Here is a 14445-nt window from a genome sequence, read left to right as displayed (position 1 = left end):
GGAACGAGTCCGAATCTTCATTCGGTACATGGATCTTCGAGCATGGCACTTTCCGGGCCTGGCGAAACGGCTCGTTGGCCGGTCCGGGAGTTCTATTCATACACGGAAAGCCCGGGGCCGGTAATAAACCCTAGCCTTTTGAAGAGCTTGGCATGTGATGATCTAACCCAACAGCGTGGATAGGCAAAACAACCTTGATGTCTGCCATCGTCGCCTGGCTCCAGACGCATGTGGCCAGCCTCCAAGACGCACGTTGTTGCGTGGCCTATTTCTACTTCAGCGATCAAGACAAGAAATCCTCACATGATGGGTTCCTTCGGTCGCTTTTAGAACAGCTCACTGCTCAGGATCCGACCCTATCGACCGAGCTCTTGGAGGAGTTTACCGCCATCGATTCGTCTCAGCTTACAACCACCAAGCTGGAGAGCCTCGCCAAGACTGCACTATTAAACTATCGCACTTCTTATGTGCTGGTGGATTGGGCTGAAGAGTGCCAGGACGAATCCGCGAAATCGATAGAGTGGCTTCAGAAGTTGACGAAATTTACAGCGGGCGACCCCTCCGCTTCCTTGAGGGTCCTCGTCTCCGGCCGACGAGATGGCGTCCTGGACGTGCTTCTCCAGTCGGCTCCTGATATCTCCCTGGACACAACACCCCAGCATGCAGACGACATCCGCGGTTTCTGTCAAAAGCGAGCTAGGGATCTTCAAGCCAAACTTCATCTTACGGATGAATTCATGGACAAGATCGTCTCTCAAGTGTGCAGCCAGGCTGACGGTAAGGAGTTAGCCAGTCCTCGTGAGAAGGGTCTCTTGTGCTAACAGACCCCAGGGATGATTTTGTATGTGAAGGTTATGATGAGCCATCTCGAAAATATGCCCACACTGAGGCTTCTGAAGCGGGAGCTCGAGGGCGACAAGTTCCCTCGTCACGTTCATAAACTGTAAGTGGTCTTTGGTAATACTACGATTATTTTCCCAAGATAATTTCACGATTCTTATTCCTTACAGCTACGAACGGGTCTTTTCCAGGATCCTTGAGTCTGAGGGGGCGAAGCGGGATATAGCCCTGAACCTTTTGAGAAGGGTCATCTGCGCGAAGCGTACTCTCTATTGGAGAGAAATCCAAGCAATGGAGTGCATTAAACCGGAGACAAGTACTGTGGAAGACGATGACTACCTCCGGCTCAGCTGCAAGCAGCTTTGTGGGTCGCTGTTGGATGTCGATCATGCCCTAGGGGAGGCAACGCATCCGGACAATACAATCCGTCTGGTTCACTCTACTGCGCGCAGGCAAGTACTTTTCTCAATAGGCCATCAGATGATATACTTATATGGATTGGTTATAGGTATTTGTCCCTTCACAGTGCCATTGATGTTGAGAATGGGAATGCAGAATTGGCATCCCTATGTCTCAGGCACTTGACATCAAGTCCTTTCACGGTCTTTGACAATGAAGAGGGCATCGTCTCAAACGCAAGGAAGGGCTTCTATGCCTTTCACGACTACGCCGTTCAGTGCTGGTACAGCCACCTTATGCACTGGGCGAACTCGATCGATCCTCCGAAATCGCAAACTCTGGCTCAGTTGGGCGGACAGTTTCTGCAGTCTTATGCTTTGGCCTCAAAGCTCGGATATCACTTCGACAACAAGATGACACCAGATGATTTGATCACCTTGCTCCGCGAGCTTCCCAAAGACGATGTTGAACGAAGCTCGTTCTTCAACATCGAGACGCGAACCGTCGCCATCCGGCGTCGTATCGAATGGCTAAGGCACAGATGTGTCGACACGGAGGCGAAAAGGGCACTTGAGGACTTTTACGGGAGGAGACTGACCTACAAGTGTCCCAAGCCCTGGTGTCTCTTCTTCGTGGAGGGCATGGAGACCGAGGAGCTGCGACATAAACACATCTCACGACACGACCTCCCGTTCCGTTGTCACTTTGAAGGGTGCTGGGCATATAGGATTGGCTTTGACGAGCCGATAAAGCTCAAGGCACATAAGGAGCGGTACCACACAACATACGAGAAGGCCGTCAGCTTCCCCCGACTCGATCCTGCCGAGCCGATGAGGCTTTGGGAGGCGGCCAAAAATGGAGATATCAAGATGGTCGAATCGCTTCTTGACAGCGGTGTGGACATCAAACAGCCACGCCCGACAAGCTCACCGCACACAGCCCTAGCCTTTGCTGCAACGAACAACCACACGGATGTGTGTAAACTATTGATATCTCGAGGCGCAGCATGCCATCGTGGCGACACTTTCTACATTGCGTTAACAGGCGCGATCGTCCATGAGAACATGGAAATCATTGACATGCTTCTGGCCCGGCCCAAGCCGTACCGCCAATTCCAGATCAACAGTGGCGTATTGCATGCAGCCATCGACGTAGGATTCCGTCCAGGTGTCAGGGCGTTACAGCAATATGGTGTTCAGCCTCGACAAGATCACTTATTATTAGCCATAAGAAGGCTCCGCCGAAATATTCTCCAGGACTTGATTGCTCACGAGCCTCATAGAAAGCTGATTGATGAGGAAGTGGTCAAAAAAGCTGCAGCCACATCTCTTGAGATGGTGGAGCTGGTTCTCTCCACTGGGCAACCTCATGGTAAAGGTCCCGAGACAATCATAAAGCCACTCGAGGCCCTTACGCTACCGTCGAGTCCCAAAGACCCGAACGCTGCTATTGCGCTGGCCATCATGAGGTACCCCAACACGAAGCTAAATATATCGGGGGTCTCATCATGCAACTTCGCTCTTCAAAGGGCAGGGCTGCATACCATCAGAGAATTCGAGATGGCCTTGAACCATCTGCGTGATCAAGGTAAGTGGCCCAAGGAAAATCTCCATGACGCGATATCAGCGTTTGAAACTGACCATGCGAAAAGCAAATCTTGCGGAGGAGGAACTGATTGCCTATCAACGTGATCTGCTTCGATACTATCGGGCGTCTCGACAACAACAGGCGTCGAAGCAATTGGAAGGTGAGTTACGGACTCCATACTACTCAGCTCTGACTGCTTCTCTGTTGGGAACGGTCTGCCCGGACAACTACCCATGAACCCAATTCTAACTGATGGTCAAAAGCATCTCAGCGTAATGCCTGACGAGATGACCCGCCTGGTGATTCATGGATGTCTTAGATGGATTCCTGTGCATGGGGATTGCTAGGCAACCTGCTCGATGGATTCTGCACCAAAGATGCATATTGCAGCATGCCTCTGGTCTCTTCCAATCGCCCGAAGATACCCAGTTGGATTGCGTTGCCTACTGCGTAGAAGTACTGTCGCATGGAGTGTTGGGTCCCTGGCTGGGGTTCTGGCGGATCAAGACGGAACTGGAAGACAGGAAGAACAGCACATCCAACTCGTCGTCCAAGCGCCGGCATGCCATGACGGCCTTTTCCCTGGGAACGGTACGGCGAGAGTTTGATATTATTGCCTTCTTGGCCTGCTCCTCTGCTTGGTTACCAAGGGCTCGAGGAGCACCTCCAATGGCTGGACTTAGGCTGCGGCACGTCCTGCCTCAGATGATTTAGCCAAATGCCACCCCGGTCACTGGACACGTTCCATTTCAATCTTAGTGCCGAGATGCTCAGGCTAACTAGCTGAGCCAGCCTTGTCATATCTCGGTAAGACGCCCTCAGCATCATGATGATCCCTCACAACACCAAAACATCTGCCAAACGCCACCGAGGTCTTCGTCCCAGGTCCAGGTCCAGGAACGATTGACCATGCACACGCTCTCGCTCCTTGCTGGGCTGTCCGCTGCTGGGCTGGCCGCAGCATTTCACAGCCATGTCGATACAACGACATCGTGCTTGTGGAGCCCCCTAGTCCGCGAAGGCCAGGCTACTTGTGCTTCGCCGAGGCCAGTACTGAAGCAGAAGATACAGCCAGATGAGGAGCAGCCAGGGCTTGGGAGGGCCTCCCAGAACAACACATCCAAGGAGCATGCTCTTCCCGACCCTTGGGTAGGGCCTGAGAAATGCCATGGCCAATTCTGTCTCTTCTTCAACCCCAAAGCCGGCGACGGCCTGTCGCTCCTCACTTCGGCTCGCATTGCCACAGTCGCCGCCGATTTACCCTTCCCGCTCAACCTGGGAGTCGAGCCAGGAGCCATCTACGAGGCACAGGTGCCAGGGAAGGGAGCCGGCTTGTTTGCCAACAGGACCATCCGCAGAGGCGAGATCATCATGCAGCGGACGCCGGCCTTGCTGATACAGTCGGAGCTACACATCGAGCTCGATCCCGCCGCCCGCGAAGCCCTTTACAAGGCCGCCGTGAACCGCATGCCCGCGGCTAGCCGGGAACGCTTCCTCGGCCAGATTGGAGACACCGTCTACGACAAGGTGGAAAAGAACTCGTTCCGCGTGTTTGTTGACGGCGAAAACACGCATTCGCCCCACCTGGGCATCTATCCCGAAGTGAGCAAGATGAACCACGACTGCCGGCCAAAGTTCGTTCCAGATCCTTCCCCGCGTTCACGCAAAATGATTGCCTTCCTCTCTCCGTCGCGAGAAAGACGTCTAACCCGTCCAGCGTCCACTACCGCCTACGCGACATCACCCACACCAGCGTCGCGGTCCGCGATATCCAGCCCGGCGAGGAGCTCACCATCAGCTACATCTTTGGCAAGGCCCCCCGGGCCACGCGTCTCTCCCAGCTCGAGGACTGGGGGTTTAGCTGCAGCTGCCAGCAGTGCACCCTGCCTCCCAAGGAGGCCGGCGCCTCGGACAGCCGCATCCGCCAGATCCAGGCTCTCGAGGACGAGATCGAGACCCTCATGTCGCGTGCCCGCGGCGAAGGCATCCGCCCGGAGATGGGCGCCAAGCTGGTCGAGCTGTACCTTGCCGAGAGGCTCGACGCGTACCTTTCCCCGGCGTACACAAGGGCCGCGCTGATCTACTCCATGTTTGGCAACGAGGAGAGGGCGCGGGAGTATGCAAGAGAGGCGGCGGCCGCGCTGGAGAGGGAGACGGGTCCGTATGCTAGGGATCTCGAATCAATGAGGGAGCTGGCGGAGAACCCGAAGAGACATTGGTCGTGGGCAATCAAGGCGACGAGCGGGACGCCGGTGGCGGAAAGGCCGGCAAATAAGACGCAGGCGAAGAAAGGATAGGGGGGGATGCCGGGCTTGAGAGAGCTCCAGAAGATGGCTGGGATCACAAGGAGAATAAGGAAACATGATGGCTGGGGAATCACCAGGGGAACATGGCTCAGGAGATTGGAAGAGTGGAGGAGCTCGATATACTACTACCTATCATGGGGACCAAGAGGCTGGGATGGAGCACCTGCGGCCTTCCAACCTCCGAGACGTTGCCCTTCCAACCTGGCGTGACATGTTGGCGTTTATGACAGGATGGGGCTTGGGCAGATCACTGACTCAGGTCAGACAACCGACAACGGCTGTGCCAGCCAATCTCTGATTCTGCCCCAGGGGGGGGGGGGGGTTCATCCCATCCTGATCCCGCCGACCATCCGCATATGATCCACCCAACCGTCCTGCATAGTTATTGTTGTCAATCCACAGAGTAGTATAGTACGTACTTCTATCTGCTTTGGGTGCCAAGATTCAGTCAGGCACGGAGTACTGCGCAAGCCTACCTCGAAGTACGCACCCAAGGTACCTTACACCAGCGAGACCTGTCGGCAAGCCGCCTCCTCTGCGGCTGAGCGCCACGGACATCAGATCCGGGGCTTGTTCGCAAGGCGCACATCCCCCGACCTATGGAAACCGTTGGGCCAGACGGTCAATGGGCCCTATTCCTTTGCTTTTCTCGTGTTGGGCTGACCAAGTTTCCCGGTTGTGATAAAAAAAAAACCCCTGGGCGCCACCCGTGCCAAGACACCGTGTTTCTCCGATATCCGTGGTGGATTCACGGGGCGCGCTGGTGCGGCCAGGTCAACCAACAAGATCTCAACGACATGGAGAATGGGCAAACATTGAGGTGGGGTGAAATCGTAGGGCAGGGATCCAGGTGTTCTAGATTTGTATGCTACCCAAAGCATAAAACCCCCTTCACGTTCCGGCAAACATTGATCCCTCGCGACTCTCCTCACCACCACCAGGCTTCTTCCATTCCGCTCCTTTCCTTCTTGGACATTCTCTCCTTCGAACCGGCACCCGAACTTGGGCAAAGCTATTCGCTCCCTTCTCGACCCGTTTGCCATCTTCCGCTCCTTCACAAACACAATGCGTGTTCTGTCCCTCTTCACGGCCGCCCTCGCCACGGCGCCCTTGGCCTCGGCCATCCACTTCCTCGCGCCCGAGTCCGACGCGGAGCTCGTCAAGGGCCAGTCCTATACAATTCGCTGGGGCCACGTCGACACCGATCCCTCTACCTTCAGCCTGTTCCTCGTCAACTTTGTCGACTGGCCCCCCTTCTACACCCAAATCGCGGCGGACGTGCCCACGTCCGCGGGACAGACCAACATCACCATTCCCTGCGATCCGAGCCCCGGCTGGGGGTTCCAACTGTGCGTTCGAGACGGCCCATCCGCTCGTTACAAGTGAGCTCGGCTGACCAGAGAATTGACAGCAACGCCATCAACGGAACCAACGTCTATGTCATTCACGCCCAGACGTCGAGGTTCACCATCTTTGATGGGCCATGCGATCCGAGTACCGTTCCTCGTATCGGGGGCTGCCACTCGTAACTGTGGCAGTCCGGCGGGAGAAGGAGGGAGTTTCCTTCCGTGGGAAGGGCGCCTGGTCTAAGCTTGTGCTGCACATGACGAAGTTCATGAAGATCTCCTCTTGCTGATGTCCAACCCTGGCACATGCCGTGGACTGCTTAGGAGAGAGCTATAGTATGGTGCGGTGCGTCTTTGGGTTAGTTCAGGTGGTACTGTTACATTGGTGCCTGTCAAGGCCAAGCCACGCCGATCGCCTGCGGGGGTGTGGGGTAAGTTATGGTTGACAGGGGACGGATCTACTTGTAATTATCCCACGTAAACGCCCAGGGCTTCCCTGGGACGACATCAACACGAACGAGCTGCCTCCCTATTGCCCACCCAAGTTGGAAATCCACGGCTTATGTGCATGTTATTGTGTGTCATGTACTTGCTTCAGGCGAGCATATGAGGGGCAAACATGAGACTCATCAACGTCAAGACGCGCAAGATCGCAGAGTTCATCTCTGATGCGCACGTCGAGCCGTACGCCATCCTGTCTCACACATGGGACGAGGACGAGGTGTCGTTTGAGGATTATCAAACCCTTCCCACAGAGGTTCTGGAGAAGAAGAAAGGCTACGCCAAAATTGATTACTGCTGTAAGCAGGCAGAGAAGGACGGTTACGCGTGGGCATGGGTTGATACGTGTGTCTAGCTCCCCGTGCTCTCGGAGCGGTTAGATGGAGGAGCTGACGCGATGAATACTCTAGCTGCTGCATCGACAAGCGCAGCAGCGCCGAGCTGTCCGAGGCCATCAACTCCATGTTCCGGTGGTACCAACAAGCCGCTGTCTGCTACGCGTTCCTGGTCGACGTCGAACCTCTCAAGCAGGGCGATGGCGGCGACGATATCGACCTCGCCACGCTCGAACGCGCACGCTGGTTCACTCGTGGCTGGACGCTGCAAGAGCTCCTGGCTCCCCGTGAGCTCGAGTTTTACGCGCGCAGCTGGACCGCGTTTGGCTCCCGATCCCGGCTCGGTGCAATGCTGAGCAAGATAACCAACATCCCAGAGGAGTACTTGAGCGGGGAGCTACCGTTGGCAAGGGCCAGCGTGGCGAAGCGCATGTCCTGGGCCTCCAACCGCAAGACAACGCGCATCGAGGACGTGGCCTACTGTCTGCTCGGCATCTTCGACGTCAATATGCCGCTCCTCTACGGAGAGGGGAAGCGCGCGTTCCGTCGGCTCCAGGAGGAAATCCTCAAGGCCAATCCCATGGACCACACGATATTCGCCTGGGGCCAGTTCGTTGTTACAGAACTAGCGCAGGACATTGTGGAAGCCATGAGAGAGCCTGTCATCATGCCGGTTCCCTGGCTGGGAGAATACGCCGAGCGGGGCCTCGTGGGCCTGTTTGCTAACTCTCCCGAGGACTTCCGAGACTCAGCCGCCATGGTTCCTTGGAGAGGAGCCGAGGGCTTCTCCGACTCTCACACGCCAGGCGCACCGGGAGGAGCTGCCTATCCGAGCGTCTCTGGGTCCAACGTCGTGCTCACGGGTCCCGCCTTTAAACAGTTCGGGCACGGTGTGTTCCACTGGCCGCAGCTCAAAATCACCCAGCTCCGCCGAGTCAAGCTTGCGGTGCTCCTGGTGGAAGATATGAGAGTGATGAATGGCCACCTGGGATGGAACGTGATCCTGCCGCTCTACGGTTGGGGCCATAACAGCTATGGCCGGATGAAGCAGATATTCCTCAGCAGGATCCCCTTTGCCTTTGGTCTCAACTCTCTGCTGCAGAGAAGCTGCCTTGTCCAGGTTGGGCCGCGGGTGCAGCCCGAGCTCCGGCCAGGAGACTTTGTGATCCGCCGCTGGGGAGAAACGTGGCACCGCGAAGTCACGTTGCAGGTTCACCGGGGTCGCGGCATGATGTTGGTCCACGAGGGGATCATCATGTTAGGCACTACGAGCACCTGGGATCTCCGCGGGGAGAGTGACCTGTGGTCGATTTCTTTTCGGTTGATGCCCGGCGAAATGGACAAGATACCGGACGGCGACAACGCCCCCCAGCTCGGCTTTGGGATCATCTTTACGCGAAAACCTGCTTCTTGCAAAACCGGGTGGGGACCGGACGTGTCCTTGAAAGTCTCCATGGTAAGGCTGGTATTGGAAGAGCGGGAGAATGACTGGTTTTCCGATGAAGGGCGGCATCGTTGGCGCACGCGCAGGAGGCTGTATCGAAAAATGGAGCGCGAGTCGGAATGCGAGATTTCGGCTCCTCGAGGAACCTTTCAGCTTGATCATGAACCGTTTCCTTTAATCCGGGTTGATGTTGAGCGGATGGCCATTGGCCCGAAAGAGTCAGATTTCATCGACGTCGTCGATATCATGATCCTTGAGCAGTCCGAGGAAAACAGACTCAAGTTGTTGCGAGGATTCAGGGTGGAGGAATGAGCGGGGGGGAAGGCTTATTATTACAAGGTGGAAATGGGAGAGGAGGGGAGGATGGGGACAGCAGCACAGAGGGTACATGCTACGACTACGACGCTCCAGGGAACCCGACCAAGGTCCACGGCACTTCTCAGTCGGGGAAGATTCTGACATCACTACACGATGCATTGCATCCACCCCAGCGACAGTTCTCCAGCTGCGCAGCCACCCAAGGCAGCGTCTCGCCCCTAACAAGTGACCGTGGCATCTCACCCAGCAGCCGCCAGAGGGCGTCTGCGCCCAGCCTCGCAACCCTTGCGGTCTCCGCGACTGTCCGAGGCTTCTAAGAAAACGCTCGCCCGGATCCATCGCAGACTTTGTCATGGTACGGAGTGCGTTGATGCAATGCACAACGGAAAGAACTCGTATATATAGGTATCAAAGCTCCACAGTAAGGTTTAGGAGGTGTAGGAGGCGATCGTGTTGCTCAGCCCAGCTACCAAAGCTCCGGCATTCATGGATGTCCCGGCGTGACTCATCTGTCGGGATCTACAGGATTACTTAGTAGGTGATGCCCGTCGCAGTTGTGTAGGTTGGAAGGCTTTGGGACTCTACCAACATCGTGTACGCTCGTTTGATGCTGCCCCCTGGCCTTCCCGAGTCTGCGTCACCTAATGGCCGCCAATCGTCGACATCTTCTCTGTCCCTGTTTCTTTGAATGATGTTCAGTTTGCTAGCAACTGGACACGCTCATAGGGCATGCATAACATCCAACATGATCCTGCATAATGTTCGTTCATCTCCACATCAAATACCCATCCATGGCGGGGATGTTTTTTTTTTTTTTTTCAATACAATTGCATTTAACATGGAAGAATAAGGTACCAAAGTAGGTACCTAGGCACATATAATTGGTACCTACCTTTATCATGAAAGTCTGGTGATGCGGCTTGGATCAGGCAAGGACGTGCACCTGTTTACCCCACTGAGGGGCAGCCCGCCAGCCCCTCCATCTGCTCGTTCGGACCCCACCAGGGCCCCTGGTCTGCCCCGCAGACAGTGGAGAGCTTCCCCGCCCTCGACCAATCGTGGACTTGGCTTCCATCGAAAGACATCGAAGGTCCAGAGCCTTCCATGAACTGTTTGCGCAGCAACCACGCCTTTCTTGAGGCTGAACCGACTCGATTCTTCAGAAAAATATACATCTCCTAAACAGCCCAACCTTGGCACACCGCGAAGACCAACCTGCCGTGACAACCAAAGCAGATTCGATTCTCGCTGATCCGCTCTTGACCAAGTCGACAGACAACGCCTGCCACCATGTCCACGGCCGAAGAGCTCAAGGCCCTCGGCAACAAGGCCATTGCCGCAAAGAACTTTGACGAGGCCATGTAAGTCGCCCCAGGCTTGGCGCACAGAGCACGCTGAGAGGCAGCAACCTGACCCCTGGCAGCGACAAGTTCACGCAGGCCATCGCCCTCGACCCCTCCAACCACATCCTGTACAGCAACCGGTCAGCCGCCCACGCCTCCAAGAAGGACTGGGAGAATGCGCTGAGCGATGCCACCAAGACGACCGAGCTCAAGCCCGACTGGCCCAAGGGTTGGGGGAGGAAAGGCGCCGCCCTGTACGGCAAGGGCGATCTCCTCGGCGCCCATGATGCCTACGAGCAGGGCCTCAAGCTCGACCCCAACAACGCCGGCATGAAGAACGACCTCGCCTCGGTGAAGCGTGCCATGGAGAACGAGGCCGGCGGGCCCGGCGGTTTCGACCCTACAAAAGGCCTCGGCGCCATGTTCAAGGACCCCAACCTCCTGCAGAAGCTCGCCAGCAACCCCAAGACCAGCGGCCTCCTTGCCGACCCGAGCTTCATGGCCAAGCTGCAGGCCATCCAGCAGAACCCCAACAACATGCAAGATCTCTTCAGCGATCCCCGCATGATCCAGGTGCTGGGAGTGCTGATGGGCGTGGATATGGAGCTGCGCGACAGCGCCGATGGCGTACCCACCGGCTCGGGCTCGTCGCGCGTGGAGCCCGAGGAGGATGTTCCCATGAAGGAAGCGCCGCCGCCGAAGAAGGAAGAGCCCAAGCCAGCGCCGGAGCCGGAGCCGGAGCCGGAGGAGCTGGACGAGGAGGCGCTGGCCAAGCAGAAGGCCAAGGAGGAGGCCGACAAGGAGAAGGCATTGGGCACCGAGAACTACAAGAAGCGCAACTTTGACGAGGCCATCAAGCACTACCAAGCCGCGTGGGATCTGCACAAGGACATTGTGTACCTCAACAACCTTGGCGCCGCCTACTTCGAGAAGGGCGATTACCAGGCGTGCATCGACACGTGCACCAAGGCAGCCGAGGAGGGCCGTGGGCTGTTGGCCGACTTCAAGGTGATTGCCAAGTCGTACGCGCGCATCGGCACGGCCTACGAAAAGACGGGCGACTACGCGCAGGCCATCGAGTTCTACAACAAGTCGCTGCGCGAGCACCGCACCCCGGAGGTGGTCAACAAGCTGCGGGCGGCGGAGCGCGCCAAGATTGAGGCGGCACGGAAGGCCTACATCGACCCCGTCAAGGCCGAGGAGGCGCGCGAGGAGGGCAACAAGAAGTTCAAGGAGTCGGACTGGCCGGGCGCCGTGGCCGCGTACACGGAGATGATCAAGCGGGCCCCCGAGGATCCGCGCGGGTACAGCAACCGCGCTGCCGCGTTCGTCAAGCTGCTCGAGTTCCCCAGCGCCCTCGACGACTGCGACATGGCCATCAAGAAGGACCCCAAGTTTATCCGGGCCTACATCCGCAAGGCGCAGGCCTACTTCGGCATGCGCGAGTACAGCAAGTCGGTGGATGCCTGCACCGAGGCCCTCAAGGTCGATGCCGAGCATCACAACGGCGCCAACGCCAAGGAGATCGAGACCCAGCAGCAGAAGGCCTTCTCCGCCATGTACGCGGCGCGCGAGAACGAGACGGAGGAGCAGACCCGCGAGCGCATCATGAGGGATCCTGAGGTCAGCAACCCATTTCTTGGTTGACTGAGAAGAAAAGCAGCCGATGCTAACTGGAAGCAGATCATGGGCATCATGCAAGACCCTGTGATGCAGGCCATCCTGCAGCAGGCGCAGTCCGACCCGGCGGCCCTGGCCGAGCACATGAAGAACCAGACCGTGCGGACCAAGATTCAGAAGCTGATCGCCGCCGGCGTGATCCGTGTCGGTCGCTAAGGGGGCGGGGGCAATTCTGGAAAACGATACAGGGGTGGAGGCGTTGGGGGTGTTCTTTCTGGGCGAAGGGCTGGACGGACGTTGGGATGCAATGGGACCAGGAAGGATTGTTTGTCTGTTTTCGATAGGCTGTGTATACTCGACAATGATTCCATGGCGTGGTTTGATCATGGCATGTGGCATGTCCTTGGGGTATGCATGTGTTTGTCCCGGCATGGATTTTGCCAGTCCAACCTGGCTAGACGTGCAATTCGGTCCGGAGGCGTCCTATGCTAACTGTGATCCCAACCGGGTATCCAACGCAGCTTTGATCTCTCTGACGTGCACTTCAGCACGGCTTCCCAAGCTCCCCATCGTCACTCCGAACCCCCCTTCTCCTGAAACAGCCTCCTCACCTCCGGCCCGTCCACGCTCACCACACGCACCCCCTTCTCCTCCATTTCCTTCTTCACATCCTCCCACAAGCCCGGATCCACCGCCTTGGTCGCTTCCTCGACCACGTACGCCACAAACCCCTCCCGCACCGCGTCCTCGGCGGTGCTACGCACGCAGTAGTCCCCCGCCAGCCCCACGACGTAGACGTGCGTCGTGCCGTTCTCGCGCAGCAGCGCGGCCAGCCCGCTGTCCGAGACCTTGGGGTCGCGAAGCGGTGGGCAAAACGCAGAGTACATCTCCACGTCGGGGCTGGTGCCCTTCTCAATCACATGCTGGACGCGGGAGACGTCGAGCTCGGGAACGAGGGACGCCCCCGGGGTGTGCTGGACGCAGTGGACCGGCCAGAGGCGGGTGGTGTACCGCTCGGAGGGGTTGCGGGGGTTGGCGATGACGGTCGTGTCCAGGAAGGGGCGCTTGGTGGGCTTGGGGTGAGGATTCGCGTCGGAGGAGGAGGAGGGGGAGGAGGAGGAGGAGGAGGGAGGAAGACCGTCGTCCAGGGGGTGGTTGGCCGCGAAGGAGACGTGGTTCGGCGGGTGCCAATCCTTGGTTGCGATCTTGAGGGGGATGGTGGGAAGGGCGAGGAGGCGGTTGATCAGAGGGATGATGTCCCGGCCGGAGGCGACGGCGAGGGCACCCGACTGTTGGGCAGGGAACGGGGATAGGCAGTGGTTAGCATGGACGAACGTTCAAATTTACGGTGGCGTCGGCACGGCCCATGTTCGTCAGACGTCAGATGAGGTCAGGGATGAGGGGTCCAAGTCAACGCAAGGAGTCATGACACCTTGGTTGACTGAGTGGCCCGGCCATGGCTGTGCAGTGGCTATGGACCGCAGAGAGGGTAGGGTTCTTGTTTCTATGCAACACACCAGGACATGGAGCGAACGGGAGCCGAAAGTTCTGGGCTAAAAGGAAAAAAAACCCCGATGCGGATATGATGGACTTGGGTTCGGAGCACCCGTTGGCATGCAGATGGCATGGGCGGAGCCATCGCCTCCTGGCAGAGACGCCGGGGGATTGTGTGCACAAGGCTTTGAAGCCTTTGGGACTCATGCGAGACTCATGTGATAAATGCGCTTACCGGGGGGCAAAAGTCCTCTTGCATGTCAATGACCAGCAAAGCTGGCCGAAACTCGGAATCGGTCATTTTTTTTGCGGCAGAGCTGCGGCCGAGATGTCAACCTTGAACAGACCACGTGTGATCGCAAACCCGGGCTTTTTGTGCTGCGGTGTGTTCCACATGTCCTGCCACGACTTGTTTCATGGCCGTTCTGTTGAGTCGTTGAAGCGGGGACGAAAAGGTGGACGGAATAGGACGGAGGGAGGGGCAGATGGACACCCGAGGCCCCGATAAGATAAGCCCACACGAGGATGCCGCCCGGGGGTCAAAGGCCCCGGATCTGGGGCACCAGCACAAGGCTTGGCAGCACGATTTCACCGCTTAGCTCATCCAGCCCGACCTCCGGTGCCGCTGAGAAAGCGCCCGTTGTTAGCACGCTGGAGGCCGAGGAACAAACGTTAAAAAAGAACGGACCTGGAGCATGCAAGATCCGTTTGGGAACGCGATAACTAGCTAGCGTCAAAGTCCTGGACGCTTCTGCCATGGAGACATGGCATGTACCATAGCCAAGGTAGGTCGTGAGATCAACCTTCAGGTTCGTTCTGCAAGGGACGGAAAAGCCAAAGCATGCCGTGTTCCCTGTTGTGTTGTACATAGGACGCAGTCGCAGTCAACAACTGAAGAGGGACCATGACATG

General features: G+C 57.3%; 6 protein-coding genes across 6 annotated transcripts; 5 read left to right on the top strand and 1 right to left on the bottom strand.

Moving 5' to 3' along the window:
* Window positions 1-197: 197 nt before the first annotated feature.
* Window positions 198-3109, top strand: VTJ83DRAFT_720 (uncharacterized protein; the record flags this gene model as incomplete). Its single annotated transcript, XM_071013996.1, has 6 exons — window positions 198-777; window positions 832-943; window positions 1011-1296; window positions 1383-2826; window positions 2891-2986; window positions 3090-3109. The coding sequence occupies 6 exons, from the start codon at window positions 198-200 to the stop codon at window positions 3107-3109; spliced, it is 2538 nt and encodes an 845-aa protein (XP_070870073.1).
* Window positions 3110-3735: 626 nt separating this feature from the next.
* On the top strand, window positions 3736-5123 carry VTJ83DRAFT_719 (uncharacterized protein; the record flags this gene model as incomplete). The annotated part of the gene is made up of 2 exons (XM_071013984.1): window positions 3736-4460; window positions 4544-5123. 2 exons carry the CDS (start codon window positions 3736-3738, stop codon window positions 5121-5123), a joined length of 1305 nt encoding a protein of 434 aa, XP_070870072.1.
* A 1074-nt stretch (window positions 5124-6197) lies between these two features.
* On the top strand, window positions 6198-6661 carry VTJ83DRAFT_718 (uncharacterized protein; the record flags this gene model as incomplete). The annotated part of the gene is made up of 2 exons (XM_071013973.1): window positions 6198-6481; window positions 6544-6661. 2 exons carry the CDS (start codon window positions 6198-6200, stop codon window positions 6659-6661), a joined length of 402 nt encoding a protein of 133 aa, XP_070870071.1.
* Window positions 6662-7097: 436 nt separating this feature from the next.
* On the top strand, window positions 7098-9070 carry VTJ83DRAFT_717 (uncharacterized protein; the record flags this gene model as incomplete). Its single annotated transcript, XM_071013962.1, has 2 exons — window positions 7098-7324; window positions 7390-9070. 2 exons carry the CDS (start codon window positions 7098-7100, stop codon window positions 9068-9070), a joined length of 1908 nt encoding a protein of 635 aa, XP_070870070.1.
* A 1296-nt stretch (window positions 9071-10366) lies between these two features.
* VTJ83DRAFT_716 (uncharacterized protein) lies at window positions 10367-12255 on the top strand (the record flags this gene model as incomplete). Its single annotated transcript, XM_071013951.1, has 3 exons — window positions 10367-10437; window positions 10500-12042; window positions 12103-12255. The coding sequence occupies 3 exons, from the start codon at window positions 10367-10369 to the stop codon at window positions 12253-12255; spliced, it is 1767 nt and encodes a 588-aa protein (XP_070870069.1).
* Window positions 12256-12611: 356 nt separating this feature from the next.
* Window positions 12612-13834, bottom strand: VTJ83DRAFT_715 (uncharacterized protein; the record flags this gene model as incomplete). Its single annotated transcript, XM_071013940.1, has 2 exons — window positions 12612-13328; window positions 13769-13834. 2 exons carry the CDS (start codon window positions 13832-13834, stop codon window positions 12612-12614), a joined length of 783 nt encoding a protein of 260 aa, XP_070870068.1.
* Between the last annotated feature and the right edge of the window lie 611 nt (window positions 13835-14445).

Source organism: Remersonia thermophila, chromosome 1 (genome assembly GCF_042764415.1).
Source record: "Remersonia thermophila strain ATCC 22073 chromosome 1, whole genome shotgun sequence".
NCBI lineage: Eukaryota > Fungi > Ascomycota > Sordariomycetes > Sordariales > Chaetomiaceae > Remersonia > Remersonia thermophila.
Note: the sequence above shows the minus strand (reverse complement) of the source record. Positions and strands in the feature narration are given on the sequence as shown.